This window comes from Bos indicus x Bos taurus, chromosome 16, assembly GCF_003369695.1.
Source record: "Bos indicus x Bos taurus breed Angus x Brahman F1 hybrid chromosome 16, Bos_hybrid_MaternalHap_v2.0, whole genome shotgun sequence".
Lineage (NCBI taxonomy): Eukaryota > Metazoa > Chordata > Mammalia > Artiodactyla > Bovidae > Bos > Bos indicus x Bos taurus.
The window spans coordinates 72,417,966-72,434,610 of NC_040091.1; the positions used below are offsets into that span (position 1 = coordinate 72,417,966).

Here is a 16,645-nt window from a genome sequence, read left to right on the forward strand (position 1 = left end):
GGTTTTTCTTTTTAAAACTGTCTTGAATATTTAAAAGACAAACTCAAATATCAAATAGTCATCAGAACAACAACAACAAAGGGTGAAGGGCCCTGAAATAAAAGGACAATTTGAGAAGTAGACTGTCAAAATGACATTGAAATAATGTCTAACATCTTGCAAAACTACTGCTCTATCAGTGACTTTGTTCTCATAATTAATTATTTAGAAATTTTCATGTACTAAGGGCTTGAAATTCTACAATAAAATTATGCCAAACTTTTGTTACATTAATAATCACATTTCTTTCTCTGCTCCCAAGCTATGCAACATGGTATGAGGGAATCACACTATTCAAGATAAGTGTACAGCAACAGCAGCCATCACAACAAATTTGATGACTAAAAGAGGGCCATACTTTGCTTTCTCTCTAGTCTCTGAGAAATCCTATCCAGTCCTCTCTACTGTCCAGTTCATGTGATTAAGTGCAAAAAGTCAGAGTATCACTTTTTGTTAGGAATTATGCAGCTGTGATGACTCTGGAATCTATTGCGAATGTACATGAATGTGTTGGTTTTGGTCGTTAAGTCATGTCTGACTCTTTTGTGACCCCGTGGGCTGTAGCCCTCCAGGCTCCTCTATCCATGGGATTTCCCAGACAAAAATACTGGAGTGGGTAGTCATTTCCTTCTCCAGAGGATCTTCCTGACCCAGGGATTGAACTCTTGCCTCCTGTATTTGCAGGCAGATTCTTTACCACTGAGTCACCAGGGAAGCTCCATACATGAATAGGAATGGGGAAAAAAGTCCTGGAGGAAGGAAGAAGGAACATTTTAAGCAAGATACATACTTGACTAAATAGGGAGAGGATAAAGCAAGATTCTTATATTCATTTTTGATAATGGATTAGTAAATCAAGTTTGTCAAACTCTTTATGTTAAGGTTGTGTTAGCCAGATTTTAAGTTATAACCAGACCAAACACTGACTCAGCAGCATTCACAAAACAGCCTAATTCCATACCACAGTATTTCAAATATTCAACGAACCTAATTTTTCAGTGGGTTAATCACAGATCTTTGTCGGGAAAATACTTTCAGAATGTAAAATACATTTATGCAATGTATTACAGCAGAGAAGTTGGTATGACAACATTTTAAATGAGGGAAAATAGGAACTCAGATGAACATAATATATATGGCATTTATTTTTAGAGAAAAAGGACTTGAGGTTGATGTGTTAACTTGCTATTTGAAATAAAAAACTCTAAGAAAGAGCTAAGCAATCAAGGAAATAGAGATCAGATCAGAAGCGATAGAAACACTGCTGTTCCTGAGTGAAGAATCCAGGAATGAGGTTCATCTGATGAGTATAACGACAATGAAGTCATTTAGGATGATGATAAAAGGCAAGAAAGCTTACTATACACAAGAATGAAAAATGCCACCACCTATGACTACCCCCTACATGTACTTAAAGGTCAGTCTTATCTCATTTAGAATACGGACAGGTGTACTAGGTAAATACCTTCTCAGACTCTCTCTTTGCCTTAACCCTATCATTGTAAAGATAGTTTGCAAAGAAATATTTGAACACTAATCCCAAACAAATTTTCAGGAATAATAAAACTAACATAATAGAATTTATTTATTATACCGTGAAATACTTTGGAAAAGTTATGTTGAGTGTGAATGCAAAGAAACTCATAATTAAATATTACTTTTAAGTTCTTCATTAAATATCTTTCTTTTTAAGGAAGCACAAGTAAAAAACAAATCAACAGCACTAATCCTAGCTTAATCTTGCTCTTCTTTATCACTATCACACTTTAAGATCTAATCTATGGGTATTGAAACACTACTGCCAATAATTCTATCTAATGAGCTCTACATTCTATACCAATGCATCTAAACAGAGAATTTCCCGGGAAGCTTAATAAAATTTAGATTCTTGGGCTCCACTCCAGACCAAATGAAACAGAATCTCTGGAGTTGGGGCTTTGGAATACAAATTAAGCTCTCAGAATAATTATTAAACGCAACAGTTTGGGAACCACTGTTTTAAATTTTGCCCTTGGAGAGTATGTCCTGTGATGGGAGTGTAATCTGTATTTGATCTCTAAGATTCAACTCAGGCATTCTTTTCTCCAGGAAGATTTTTCTGAACTCCATGTTATTCCAACACTAAACTTATTCTGTGGATGTCTTTCCACTTTATCATGCAAACTCTATGAGGGCAAAGACTTTGTCTACCCAATTTATTATCTCTCCCTTTGTAGCACTTAGAAAAACACATGGTACATAGTAGGTACTCTTATATACGAAATGAAGAATAAATCCATGCACAAGTTCATAAATAAATGTTGAGATATATAGCAGTATTATTGACTTCTTCTGTATAGGTAATTTAATTCAATATTTATAGTGAGCCTACTATGAGCAAGGGACATATAAAGATAACAAGACAGGACATTAAGTACTGCTGCGAGGAGAGATGCATATAATAAAATTAGCTGTCATCCAGTTAAACCTTAAAAAAGGGTAGAGAAGCAACAAATTAAAGTGAGAGTGCAGAGGAAGACAAGAGTCTTTCCTCTCATCACTAGTATGGGCAAGATATATAATCATGGATACAGGCTATCCACATCGTAGGGCAGAAAAGGGAACGTGTACAATAGAAACATTTGGATTCCAGTAGTGGACAAGGAGCAGGACAAATTGATTCATACATTTTCAGAATATAAGTAAGTATAGGCTAAATTGGCAGAGTAAATTAATCCCTAAGCCTGTGAAAATATAAGCCATCTACAAAGTATAACACAAAAGTACCATTTGTGTCCCGAGAAGAAAAAAAAAAAACCCTCTGATCTTTTCTTCTTTGTCTTGTAATTCTTTTTCCCAAGCTCTGTTTGTTTTGGTCTTCTTTTTTTTCTAGTTCTGCCATCCAACTAAAGTGTGTATGGGGTATTATTGATGAATATAATGTTGTTCAGTTTTTTCTTGGAATTAGTAAAGAGGGATACAATTGTAATATGTATGATATAGATTTCAGAGTAATTTATATGTGGGTCCTAATCCCAGTTCTATTACTTACTAAGTCTGCTTAACTTCTAACCTGCAGTTTCATCATCTATAAAATGTTGATAATATTACTTACCTCATATTACTGTTGTAATATGAGAATCGAAATAACAAATTATTGTGCTACATCTTAGTAAACTATAGCAGTTACCAACATCATTATTATACATTTTGGTGAACACAGATGATGTTTTAAAGTTAATCTAAAAAAAAGTACTCTGTTTAACTTTGTGCTCAATATTGAGTTTTGTTGGTGATGATGACGACACAATGGCCACTTCCGGTGTAGGCCGTGGGTGAACTGGCCACAGCGAAAGGAAAAAGAAGAAGGGGAAAACTTTGGAATAGTAGCTCTCAATGAGAAAAGTCTCCATGAGCGGACTATCTAGTCTATGTAGGCAAACAGCAATTTCAGAAAGTGGATTTGTATCATTGCTATTAACAGCTGGATAGAGACCTTGAGGAATTTGTTGGTGACTACTATTCTAGTTTCATTTAAATTTATACTTCAGCCTCTCCCTCAGTCCACTTGAAAAGCTATGATGTCATTTGAGCTCCATCTTCATCTTCAAGAACACCCTCAGTTGTATGAACTCTTGCACTATAACAATTTTTGTAAGCATTACGTTTCTGATTCATTTGACAAGTAAAGCAAAGATGATGAAGGAATCAAGAAAAGGATTTAACATATAGCCCTGGGCTTCCGAACTGGACTGGATGAAAAAGTCCACCAGGCCCTAAACTTAAACATGCTGCTATAACTAAGGGTAGATTAGATATTTTCTCATTGGTTTTTCTTTTTTTAAATTGTGATTCAACTTATTATTTTTGTCACTAAGTTCAACAATATCAAGAATTTGCTGAATGCATGGTAAGAAAATAAGTGAAGAGATTTCACACAAAATGTGAACAGTACAGAAGACACAAAGATCACAGAAGAAAACTCCTTAAAGGTAAGAGGATATACGAAACAAATCCTCTACTGATTTGAGATACACTTTGCTTCCTGGGCAGTAATAAACAACTACATTTTGCAGCTCATTTGGGAGACAAATAAAACCTGTAATTCCAAGCTCAGGAGCTCCTATGAATGCCAGTCAATTGCTGTATTTGGACTATCTCATTTTATTACAAAACTTAGGGGATTTGAAGAGAACGATAAGAAAGTGGGTTGTCTTTCTCAAGTTTCTCAGACAACACCTGCTGCCCACCACTGGGCCCCTATTTGCTTTAATTGCTAAGATATAAGATTTTTCCTTTAAGCTTTCATGCAAATTTAAGCTCACAAAAGAGCAGCAGTAGTCTCGTACATTAGATTCAGCAGAGTGAGTGGGTCTCTGGAGCCCTATTTAATCTTTTTCTAAAAGAACAGACAAATTTGGGGTAGTAATTACTCTAAGTTGTGTCAATCCAAAGAATAAAAAGATATATATTTTGCTGTGTGTGGAGGAGAATGGCAGCAAATAGCACCCAAAACCAAATATAATTTCTAGTAGATATACAGAGGAGAAAAATAATCCATAAACTTTGTAAATGCTTTTCTATTTAGTTATCTGAAAAAGCCAGGGCCTTCATCTTTACAAATACACACATATATGTATATACACACACATACATACATATATATATTGTGTGCAGGTATGTATTGAGTATAAATACCCAGACACATACTTCATAATCTTTGAGGACTTGGCAGCTGGGGTGGAGGTAGGGTCCTTCTTAAAATTTTAAAAAGTTGTTGATTAAATTTTAGGCCATTCTGGATTTGATCCTTAGAGTAGCTAAACCCCTAAGGATATATCCAAGCACACACACACAATTCTGGGCACAGTCTGAAGAAAGACAGATTTAACAAGTAACATCTAGTTAGTTCTTTACTTGCTGAAGGAGAAAGCACCAAGCTGGTCTCATAATGTGTTTGACTAGGCTTTGTTACAGCTACAAATGAGACTGAGAACTCTTTTAATTATTAGGCCAATCCTGGTGTTAGCAGTGCACTTAGTTGTTTCAAAGCCAAAAAAGTTACAAATGCCTAAATCCAATTTCTCAGTAAAACCTACAGCCCCCCTTCTAATCTCTTTCCATATCTGTTGCTAAAAATACTTTCATGAGATATTTTGCCTTTGATTCACGTTTTAACTTTATAACCTAACTGAGCCACAAAACCCTGGACAATGCTCATTAATATAATAAGAGAATGGGTTCTTCGTTAATGCGTCTCTGTAACGTACATTCTTAAACCCCATGTCACCTGATACAGCATATGTTTTGTATCATATAACTCATGTATATGAATGCAGAGAGCTGCCATTTTTTTAAACTAAAAAATATTAGGAGTTCACTGTCTTTTGGATTTCTTTTAAGGCCTTTCAGTACAGCCAAGCTGAAGTAATAATATCTATGCATTGTTTATTATGGTAATAACAAGTTCTAGCTTACAATAACACATAGTACTTAGTTGGGACTAGGAACAACGATATACTGCTTTTGAATAACTGATAAATAGTCTGTTTTGTCTAATTTAACTAGGAATTAGAGAAAAAGAAAATATTTTTCATATATACAAAACATATTCTATTTAATAAAGTATGTGCATAAAATTATATATTGGGTAAGAGGCAAAATTAAAAAGAAAACAGCTTATAATATTCCTGATAATTAGAGTTCCTAAATATAAAAACAACAAATGCCTTGCCATTTAAAAAAATTAGCACATTATATAACTTTTACATACTTCAGAGGAAATAAAGATCTTGTGACACTGTTCTGAGGAATCTAATCTTTACATTTATAAAAATTGAAGGCCTAATTTTGCAAATACAACTTTCAAGCTGTATGAGCAAATTTAACTTACATGGAAGGCACAGGATGACATCACGTTGAAGAACGTATCTGTAAATTTCATAAAATCTAGTCACAAGTTACTAGAAACATTTTAAGGAATCTCAGAACTGTTTATGCTGTTCTGATTCAAACTTAGAGCTGAAGAGTCTTCATATCACAAATACAAATTGAAGTAAGAGTGAAGAAGAGAGAACTGTTTCTTATTTGAATGCTACCTGCTTTATGCAGTGTTGGTTAATAAACACTCAGAGCAGATGATTAAAATTTCCTTTAACTTGAATTATTTTCAATTTTCAACAGCTTATTCACTATATATTTTTTTAGTTTGTAAAAAAATGTACTTTCACATTACTACAATTTTAAACAGTCAATCATTGAAAGAGATTTTTAAGTAAAGTCCTGCTCTATTAGCTTCCTACATTGGAATACAAGAATACAGGAAGTGCTTTCAACAGAAAGTTACATGGTTCTACAGTACAACCTGTCTAGAAGACTTGCAAAGGACCAGTGCAGTGACTTGGTCTCTTTGGATCAGGCAAAATCAGAGGCAATTGAAGAAGTGAACTTTTCTTAAAATAATACATAAAAAAATTCCCTTATGAAAATGAATCCTTGCTTGCACTTAGATTTAGTGCTACTGAGAAGAACTGAGGCACAACAGAAAGGAAAATAATCTGAAATAAAACAATTCACAATGTGACTGAAAGCCTTCACCATTAGACTTGACTGCTGCAGGATGACTTTCTCATATTAAAGAAGGTTAAACACACCAGGGACGAGCCAGTTTTGTGGATAATATGTAGGGTGACACTAAGGGAGTGCTGCAAATACAAATTCTGATTTTCACAATCATTTATAATCGTGACTTTTCATGAAATTACTGGCTCTCTTGCTACAGTAAAATTAACTTCAAACCAAAAGGATGCTCTGAAAGCTCTGGAGGACTGTCAGTTTAACAAAGAGGATGCAAGTTTCTCAGTTTCTCAAGCAAGCTCTGCTAGAGACCCATCTTTTCTTTGTTAATGTCAGTATTAGACGTTCGTTCCACAGAATTTAAAGCTTTTGGGGAGAATGTTAAAGATGATTCTTCAAAGAATAGCTCTTCTAACGGTGACTAGGTAACAGTACCGCTGCACTCAGAAATGCTGCTGCCTTGAACTGCAATTGCTCCTTCCTCCTGGTCATCACGACTCCAGCAATGCATGCCATCTACAGACTTGCTGTCCTTTTGACTCTTTCATTTCAGTCCAGTGGTTGAGTTCCTCTTCTCCAGAGCTGTTCAGACCTAAAGAAACCCAGCCTATCATCTCTTTCCTTTTCATACTGCGTTTGTTATACACTGACAGTATGAGTGTCACATCAGAGAGCTGAAATAGGGCCACTTGAAAAACAAACGTTTCCTTGTACACCGGATTTGGCTGCCCTCTGCGGATGGATGTCTTGCATTTGGACATTTCTTGGCCCATGGAATTCAGTAGGGTTAATTTAACATATGTATCTACAGAAAAAAAAAAAATACCACAAATATCATTTGAAACAAACTCAAAATGTCTTTCTTGTAACGCTTGATGAGGTCAAGTATTCATACTTTATAAGGATATGGTGTATACCATGTTTAGTAGAAATCTAGTAATTCCATTTTGATGTAGATGATCATAAAATGTGACAAGTACAGAGAATGCTAAGTAGGCATAAAATCTTTGGGGGGTAATAATATCTTAACCTCACTATTTCTAGAATTTAAAGGTATACCTCATAATCCTTCCCTTACCCTGACCCCCCACCCCCGACCTCCCACTACCCACCCTGCCCATCCCCACGCCCATTTAGCTTCACTAAGCAGGACATCATAGCATTAATAAACACTTAGCAAGCTCAGTTAGCCACAACACTGTAAAGCATTCCACTGTGTTTTCAGAGTGTAAGAATAAACAAACAAATAGAAATGAAGGCAAATGGTAAGGAGGAAAAGAGAAAGACAAGAATGCAAAGATGACATCGAAACAGCTTAGGATGAAATGTCAAAAAAATCTCTGCATGGATGTGGTTTTTAAATACATTTTTAAAACATTTCAGGCTCAAAATGAAGCCAAATGCACTAAAGACTCAACGTTTAGCAAATCAAGTAAAACTTTCTCCTTGGTTTCATGCAAGAGTACATTTAATGTGCTTTTTGGATGGTTAAAAATAAATACTACAGGATTCCTTCTTGGCACAATTTACTGTGAAATTTTAAGTATGATATCTTAACTATTTTCATGAATTATAAAAAAAAAAGTTGATGTGATGTTTAGTGTACCAAGTGAAACGTAACAGTTCATTGCCTGGTTACTTAGGAGATAAACCCTCATTCCAAACAACTGTGTTTTCAATTTCTTCAGAACTCATGCAAATGATCTTCAGCATGTAGATCCATCATGTGTACTTCATATCAAAATTTCAATTAATTTTATGAAAATTTCAATATTTCTTAATGAAATATCTGTTTCTATATGAATCAATATAATGAATAAAAATCAAAACCTTTAATTTTAAAAGTTTTGCTAATTTTATAGATACTCTGAATACCATCATCCATAATCAGAGATAGATTCTAAGTTAGTTTTATTCAAAGTACCACAGATAATAAATGTGCACTTTTTGGAAATCAACATGGTGGACAGCTTCACTGCTGGCAAGTTTTAGGGTATTTTGTTTTTGCATGAAAAGACAACATCCAATTAGCCTCTACAGGAACTCACCTCGGATTATATAAACCTGTCCACCTATCAAGTGTTTTAGACAACAGAACAGTCCATCTGACAACAGGGGATGGAAAGCAGTAAAAGAAATAATGACCAGATGTCAATTGTTGGGTGAAAGAGGGTCAAAGGTTAGAATTAAAGAGGAAACGCTGTTCACTGGAGTGGAAGAACACAAAACTTTAGCATCTTAATTCAGGTAGAGGGTTGAACAAAGGGGTATGTTGGGTAAATTTCATGGAATGAGAATTTTTAAGGTCATTGTGCAATCTTAACAACAATTACACTGTTTTAAGGTGGGACATCTTTATAATGATATCCTTGTGGTCTAAAGCACATTGAACATAGAATCATGCAAATTATCAGACTATAAAAGACTGAATACAAGTCATTAAAAGATCATTATAATTATTTTGCTAATTTTTAAAGTTTATCCATGCAATATTTAACATTTCCAACACTTTTATTACTCCCAATGTAATATAAAACTAAGTTATGAAAAATAGAACTACTAAAATGTTTGTTCCTGAATGTTACCATTGTTCTTTTGAGATAAAAACTGGATTAGTCAGTCTATAACACAGTTCAAAGCTTAGAACCCAGGTATATATGAAGGGTCACAATCTTATATACAGTAGACAAACTGATAAAACTGTCTTCTATTTTACTTTATAAATATTTTATTTCATATAATAAAGATTAATGTTAACTTGTATTTACCTCCTAGCTACCTCCCAGCTAATACCAGTACCTGTCCTAATACTGAAGCTCTAAATCTAAAATAATGGAATTGCTATAACCTATTCTTTAACCTGAAAGATCTACTCTATGTTGGGGATGCAAATCTCTCTTGTTTATTATCCACTCCTGCCTCTACTCCCTATCCTTCATTTTAGTTCTGATGATTGTTTCTCTGCTTCTATCAGAGTGGCTTCAGCAAGGACAGAAAGACAAACCTATCATCTCATTCTGCTCCTTTCTAGCATTTCAAGTTAAAGATTTGTCAAAAAATTAAACTACTGGCTAAAGTAGGAATGGCAAACTGATGGCTTGTTACTAAATGTAATCCCAGATAATGTTTTATCTGTTACAGTGTTTAAAAAACACTCAAAAGTTGAGCAAATCAAATAAAACTTTCTCCTGGTTTCAAGCAAGAGTACAGTGCTCCCTTGCATTTGTCACAGGTCTTGCCATGATTTTATCTTTCATTTACAAATTCTGCTCGTTTAAGTTACTTCCCAGGCCATTTGAGTTTACTTTCCTAGTGTGGATTAATGAAGATAACCAAGTCACACTTCCAAAGCTGTTTAGTAACTGCTTCTTTCCTTCCTCTGAATTTTTCCATTTGAAAGGAAAAAGGGGACAATAATAATTGCATCCTTTCTATGTGCCTGTATCTGATTTGAATATCACAATTACCCTGTGAGATACAACCTTAATTTTATTTTATTTTATTTTTTCAACCTTAATTTTAAACATAAGGAAACAGACTTAGGTGAGCTAGATCATTCATCCAAGGGTAGAAATATAAACCTAATTTTGGCCTCTGACTTTTTAATGCAGGGACAGATACACTGTGTGATGTATGTGAGAAGGAAGGTTTCCAGTACTACTGAGGGCACGTTAAATATATTTTTATGACCTTTCACTTTGATTGAAAAAATAATTGTTAGAATACTTAGAAGTAAATTTAACTCAAGGGTGGAAAAAGTTTCCCCTCCTCCAACGATCATTTGCTACCTGGAGTAAAATACTGCTTTCTGCAAGTTTGTGAGAAATTATGAAACAAATTTAAGGGTGCCATAACTGTTCAAGATTTCCTTTCAAATTCTGAGTTTAGGCCATCAACAGCTTTAATTTTACAGAAATATAAAGAAGCTGCTACTTTCCCAGTTCATTTCTACAGATAACAATAAACAGTTTTGGAGGTACACTGCGACAATTTCTCTGTGTTTGAACCACTCCCACCTCCTGAACTAGAAGAGAGATGAGAGAGAAGACAGAGAAGCTGATGGACAGGGTAGAGGGATCAATACCATCTAGCTTTCCTTTCCTAGCATCCAGTATAAACATCAAGCTATTCCTTATTCGTTTTGTCCTGGTAAAAAAGCAAAGCATATTTCATTTAAGATAAGACTCTGCTGGCAGTACTGATTTATAATTTTCAAGGAGGAAAAATGTAAAGAAACATTTTTTTTTCTTAAAATTGTTAACGCAGACAATAAGGAAAAATACAGAAGGATACACATTAGTTCATAGTACTGCATGCAGACAGAAAACACATTCATCTTCAGTTAACAATATATTCCTCATCATATTTGTGGAATATTATTACCTTAAAAAAAGACTTATAACTTTTTCTGGTATTAGAAGATAATGGCTATGATAGGGCTGATTTATTCTGAAGATGCTGAAAAATGTAAAGTCTTGTCAGCTTACAATTAATATTTTCATTTTCAAATCTTTCTACTTCCCAAATGACTGGAAATAGAAAACATGAAATAGATTAGCTGATGATTACACGAGTATTGATTGGCTAGGACTAAATGATAGGATTGAAGCCCTAACACTTAGAATCCCGTAAGTACGGAAAACATTAGAATTAAGAAAAGTTTTCACTCACTGGGTGGCCTGTTCGCTGCCAAGTTTTTGAAGTGGCTGCCTTTTATCACTTCTGCGGATAGCCTTCCAGTGGTGGCGTTGTAGAGCAGACCGATGAGAATTTCTGGGACTGAGCCGTGTTCGAGAGACTGGCAGGAGGACACGCTTCCACTGCAGGACATCTCCGACACACTCATCTGGGAGTCACAGCCCTGCCGTAAAAAAACGAGAGCTTTATAGTATTTTGTAAAAACAGATATATTAATAGATACGTTGGTAATGCCCTGTCTGTTTGGAATGAGGTAGGTAAATCATGATAAAGACAAGAGTTGCAAGCAAAATTCCCAAAATACTAGACGAGAAATGTTATTAGCATATTTTGGTTTCTGGATCTCGTTTGATCATATGACAGTCAAAGGAATAACAGGAGATGAGGTTTCATAAGTTCTTGCATGTTTGTATATAAATGAGAAGAGAGAAATTTCTTAAACTCATAGCTGTTAATGAACTCTTTCCTGAATGCAAAAAATTGTTTGAAGATTTACTGACCTTAAAAGTCTGACACAGATTTAGACTCAATTACATTAAATGTAAATGTCTTAATTGTGCCTTTAAAGACACAGATTGGCAGACTTTGATTAAATAAGCAAAAAATCTGCTATTTATAAACTGATATGTAAAACACTGACATACAGAAAGTTGAAAAAAAAAAGGGTGGGAAAATATTTGCCATGCAAATACTAACTAAAAGAAATTTGGTGTAGCTACATTAGTGTCAGCCAAGGTTAGCTTCAAGGCAATAATCATTTCTAGAGATAAAGAGGTACAATGAATAATGATAACGCTTCAAATTTACCAGAAAGATAAAGTAATTCCAAATTTTCATGCATGGACTCAAAAGCAAAGATTTAGAAAGCAAAAACTGCCAGAACTAGAAACAGGCAAATCTACAACCAGTGGGATAGATACTTCGGCATACTTCTTTCAGTAACTGACCAAATAAGGAGGCAAATAAATACAGTAACGGTGTAGAAGATTTGAATATCATGATAAGTAAAACTGACCTAATGGTAGAACATCATACGCTACAACTACAGAATATACATTTTCTCAAGCACGTAGTGGATATTTTTTCCTTTTTTTCACAGTAGACTTTTACAAAAATATGTATTAAAAACGCAAACAAATTTTAAATGATGGAAATAATTCAGAATTTTTTAAAATATCAGCTATAAATGCAAACTATCTTCAAGTGAAGAAAGAACTCCTATAAATTTGGAAATTAAGGATATAATTATAAATAACCCATGAGTACCTAAACGATAATGAAAATCAGAGATCAGATCAGTCACTCAGTTGTGTCCGACTCTTTGTGACCCCATGAATCGCAGCACGCCAGGCCTCCCTGTCCATCACCAACTCCCAGAGTTCACTGAGACTCACGTCCATAGAGTCAGTGATGCCATCCAGCCATCTCATCCTCTGTCGTCCCCTTTTCCTCCTGCCCCCAATCCCTCCCAGCATCAGAGTCTTTTCCAATGAGTCAACTCTTCTCATGAGGTGGCCAAAGTACTGGAGTTTCAGCTTTAGCATCATTCCTTCCAAAGAAATCCCAGGGCTGATCTCCTTCAGAATGGACTGGTTGGATCTCCTTGCAGTCCAAGGGACTCTCAAGAGTCTTCTCCAACACCACAGTTCAAAAGTATCAATTCTTCGGCACTCAGCCTTCTTCACAGTCCAACACTCACATCCATACATGACCACAGGAAAAACCATAGCCTTGACTAGACGAACCTTTGTTGGCAAAGTAATGTCTCTGCTTTTGAATATGCTATCTAGGTTGGTCATAACTTTCCTTCCAAGGAGTAAGTGTCTTTTAATTTCATGGCTGCAGTCACCATCTGTAGTGATTTTGGAGCCCAGAAAAATAAAGGCTGTATATTGTCACCCTGTTTATTTAACTTATATGCAGAGTACATCATGAGAAACGCTGGACTGGAAGAAACACAAGCTGGAATCAAGATTGCCGGGAGAAATATCAATAACCTCAGATATGCAGATGACACCACCCTTATGGCAGAAAGTGAAGAGGAACTCAAAAGCCTCTTGATGACAGTGAAAGTGGAGAGTGAAAAAGTTGGCTTAAAGCTCAACATTCAGAAAACGAAGATCATGGCATCCGGTCCCACCACTTCATGGGAAATAGATGGGGAAACAGTGTCAGATAATGAAAATAAGTTACTTGAAAAGATTAACAAAAATAGATAAATGTTAGACAGTCCAATTAAGAAAATAAGAGAAAAGGCACAAATAAAAAGATATCAGTAATGAAATGAGACACTACTATATATTCTATAGACCATGAAGAGATTTTTAAAAGATGAGTAAAAACAGCTTTATTTCAACAAATTTGAAATTCTGATGTAATAGACATATTCTTGGAATAGTACAACTAACCAAAATAGACAAGACGAAATACAATATCTGAACAGTCTTACTGAAGAAACTGAATTAGTAATTAAACAAATTTCCAAAACAAACAGAAAATAAAAAACTTTAGTCGGATGGCTTCAACAGTGATTTCTAATTAATAATACTAGCCTTATGCAGGGTTTCCCTGATAGCTCAGTTGGTAAAGAATCTGCCTGCAGTGCAGGAGACCTTGGTCCAATTCCTGGGTTGGGAAGAGCTGCTGGAGAAGGGATACGCTACCCACTCCAGTATTCTTGGGCTTCCCTTGTGGCCCAGTTGGTAAAGAAGTCTTATGCAAACTCTTTCAGATAGTAGGAAAAGAGGAAACACTCCCTCGTTTCCCTAAGAAAGCAGAAAAACCTCGGGACTTCCGTAGCGGTCCTGTGATCAAGACCCGTGGTTAAGACCCACTGAACAGGGCACGGGTTCCATCTGTGGTTGGAGAACTAAGATCCCACATACCACGTGGTGTGGCCGAACAAAAAGAGCCAAACCTTAAGATCAGAACCTGACAGGGCATTATTAAAAAATTACAGAATTTCCTCATTCATAAACTTAGATTCAACACTAAATAAACATTGAGCAAAGCAAACTGAGCAACAGATAACATCATACTTAGTAAAAATTTTCAGTGTTTCCCCTTTGAAATTGGGGATGTGACAGTGATGCCAGCTATTACCAGTGGCAGTCAGTGCTGCACTGGAGATTCCAGCTAGAGAAGGTCCTAGCCTTATGAAAGGCAATAAAATGAAATAAAAGCTACAGTGACTTGGAATGTCCTTATGTGCATTCTATACAGTTACACCACCATGAAATCGAAAAAGTCTGCAGTTGCAAAGGTAAAATTTAAGAATCCATATATTGCTATATACCAGCAACAAATTCGAAAATAAAACTTATTTTGAAATGGCATTTATTAGAGGATAAAATATAAAATATCTAGGAATAAATGTACAAATGATATGCAAGGACTCTATACAGAAAAACATGAATATTATTGAGAGAAATTTAAAAGTGCTGCGTATACTATGTTAATGAATTTTAAGGTTCAATTTTGCAATGTTCTCTCCAAATTGATTAAATGTAATCATAATTAAGACCTTAAGAGGCTTTTTGTGTGGAACTTGACAAACTAATTCTAAAATGTATGCAGTATATAGGTACAATGGAATAGCATTTAGTCTTAAGAAGAAACTCTTGCCATCTGTGACAACATGGATGAGCCTGGAGGCCATTATGCTAAGTGAAATAAGTCAGTCACAGACAAATACTGTGGTTTCCCTTATGTGAGATATCTAAGATAGTCACAGAGCAGAGAGTAGAATGGGGGCTGCCAGCGGCTGGCAGAGGGGGAAATGGACAGTTGTTGTTCAGTGGGTATAAAGTTTCAGCTATGCACAATGAGTGAGTTCTAGAGATCTGTTGTACAATAATCAATCAATCTACAGTTAACAATACTGTACTGTACACTTTGGATCACAGGTTAAAGCATCTGCCCGCAATGCGGGAGACCAGGGTTCAATCCCTGGGTGGGGAAGATCCCCTGGAGAAGGAAATGGCAACCCATTCCAGTATTCTTGCCTGGAGAATCCCATGGACGGAGGAGCCTGGTAGGCTACAGTCTACGGGGTTGCAAAGAATCGGACACAACTAAGTGACTTCACATACATACATACATAGATGTCACATTAAATGTTCTTACCACAATAAATACAATATAAGATAGGGTGCTCCGCTCTACTGAGTATCAAAGTTTATAATAAAGTTACATTATTTAAGACAATGTGATAAAACAATGCATAAAAGATTATTAAATAGAAAGCCCACTAATTAATCTACACATAACAGATGCAATTTACAACAAAGGCAGAACTATAAAACCGTGGGGAAAGGATAGTCTTTTTAATAAATAGTGATAGAACAACCAGTTATTGACACAGAAGTAAAATTAACCCTACCTCAAAATATACCAAAAAGCCCCAACTGTAGATCTAAATATAAAAGGTAAAATGATATACCTATACATTAAAATAAGAGACTATATTCACCATCTCAGGGTAGGGGAAGACTTCCTTAAAGAGGACAGAAAAGCATTAATCATAAATTAAAATTTAGTGAATCTAGCAACATTAAAATTAAGAATTCCTGAGCTTCAACCAAGACTTTTAGGACAGCAGAAAGGCAAAATCATCAGGTAGGAGCAGAGGTCTGAAATATATATAGTTCACAATTAGCTCAAATTCCAAATATACTAGCTCAAATACCTACAGCTCTGTAAGAAAAAGACAATATAAAAACACTTGACAGATATTTGAACCAGCACTTTCATAAAACAATAGTCAATAAAAATCTGAAATGATGTTCAACTTCATTAATAATCAAGGAAAAGGAAATTAAAACCATGAAGTAACACTATATAACAAACAGATGGGCTAAAACAATACTGTGGTTAGGACAAAGAGCAATGGGAGGCCTCATTTTCCAATGGTTATAATGTAAAGCGATGCTTTCTCAAAATGTTAAAAACGCACAAACCATAATATCTGTCAATTCCATATACTTATCCCCATCAGGAATATGTGTAATGCTTGCCAAGATACATATGAAAGAATGTCCTTAGCAGCATTATTTATAAAGGCCCGAAGAGCGGGACAGATAAACAATTTGTGGTGAGTTCATAAAACACAGCAACTATACTGCACATACAGCATATATACACTGCACAGCAATGAAACTAATTATAACTACATTTACAAACATGATTTTGAGTGAAAAATGCTGAACCTAAAAGGATACTTAGCTATATGCTTCCATTTATTTAAATTTCGACAACAAAAGCCCAAAACGAAAACCAAAGCAAGACCAGGATAATACTAAACTTAAGTATTTCAGATGCATGATGCATGAATAGATGGTAAGATGATAACGAC

The 16,645-nt window shown here is 35.2% G+C and overlaps 1 protein-coding gene across 2 annotated transcripts in view; it reads right to left on the bottom strand.

Moving 5' to 3' along the window:
- Nucleotides 1-687: 687 nt before the first annotated feature.
- The window catches only part of SYT14 (synaptotagmin 14), a 207,026-nt gene continuing 191,068 nt past the window's right edge, over nucleotides 688-16,645 (bottom strand). Inside the window, exons 7-9 of one of the 2 annotated variants that reach the window (XM_027565691.1) lie at nucleotides 11,266-11,455; nucleotides 8,643-8,699; nucleotides 688-7,399 (exon numbers count right to left, since the gene is read on the bottom strand). In XM_027565691.1, the coding sequence (XP_027421492.1) occupies nucleotides 7,086-7,399; nucleotides 8,643-8,699; nucleotides 11,266-11,455 (561 nt within the window). In that variant the 3' untranslated portion in view covers nucleotides 688-7,085. The remainder of the gene's footprint in view (nucleotides 7,400-8,642; nucleotides 8,700-11,265; nucleotides 11,456-16,645) is intronic. The other variant, XM_027565692.1, reaches the window with a different exon arrangement.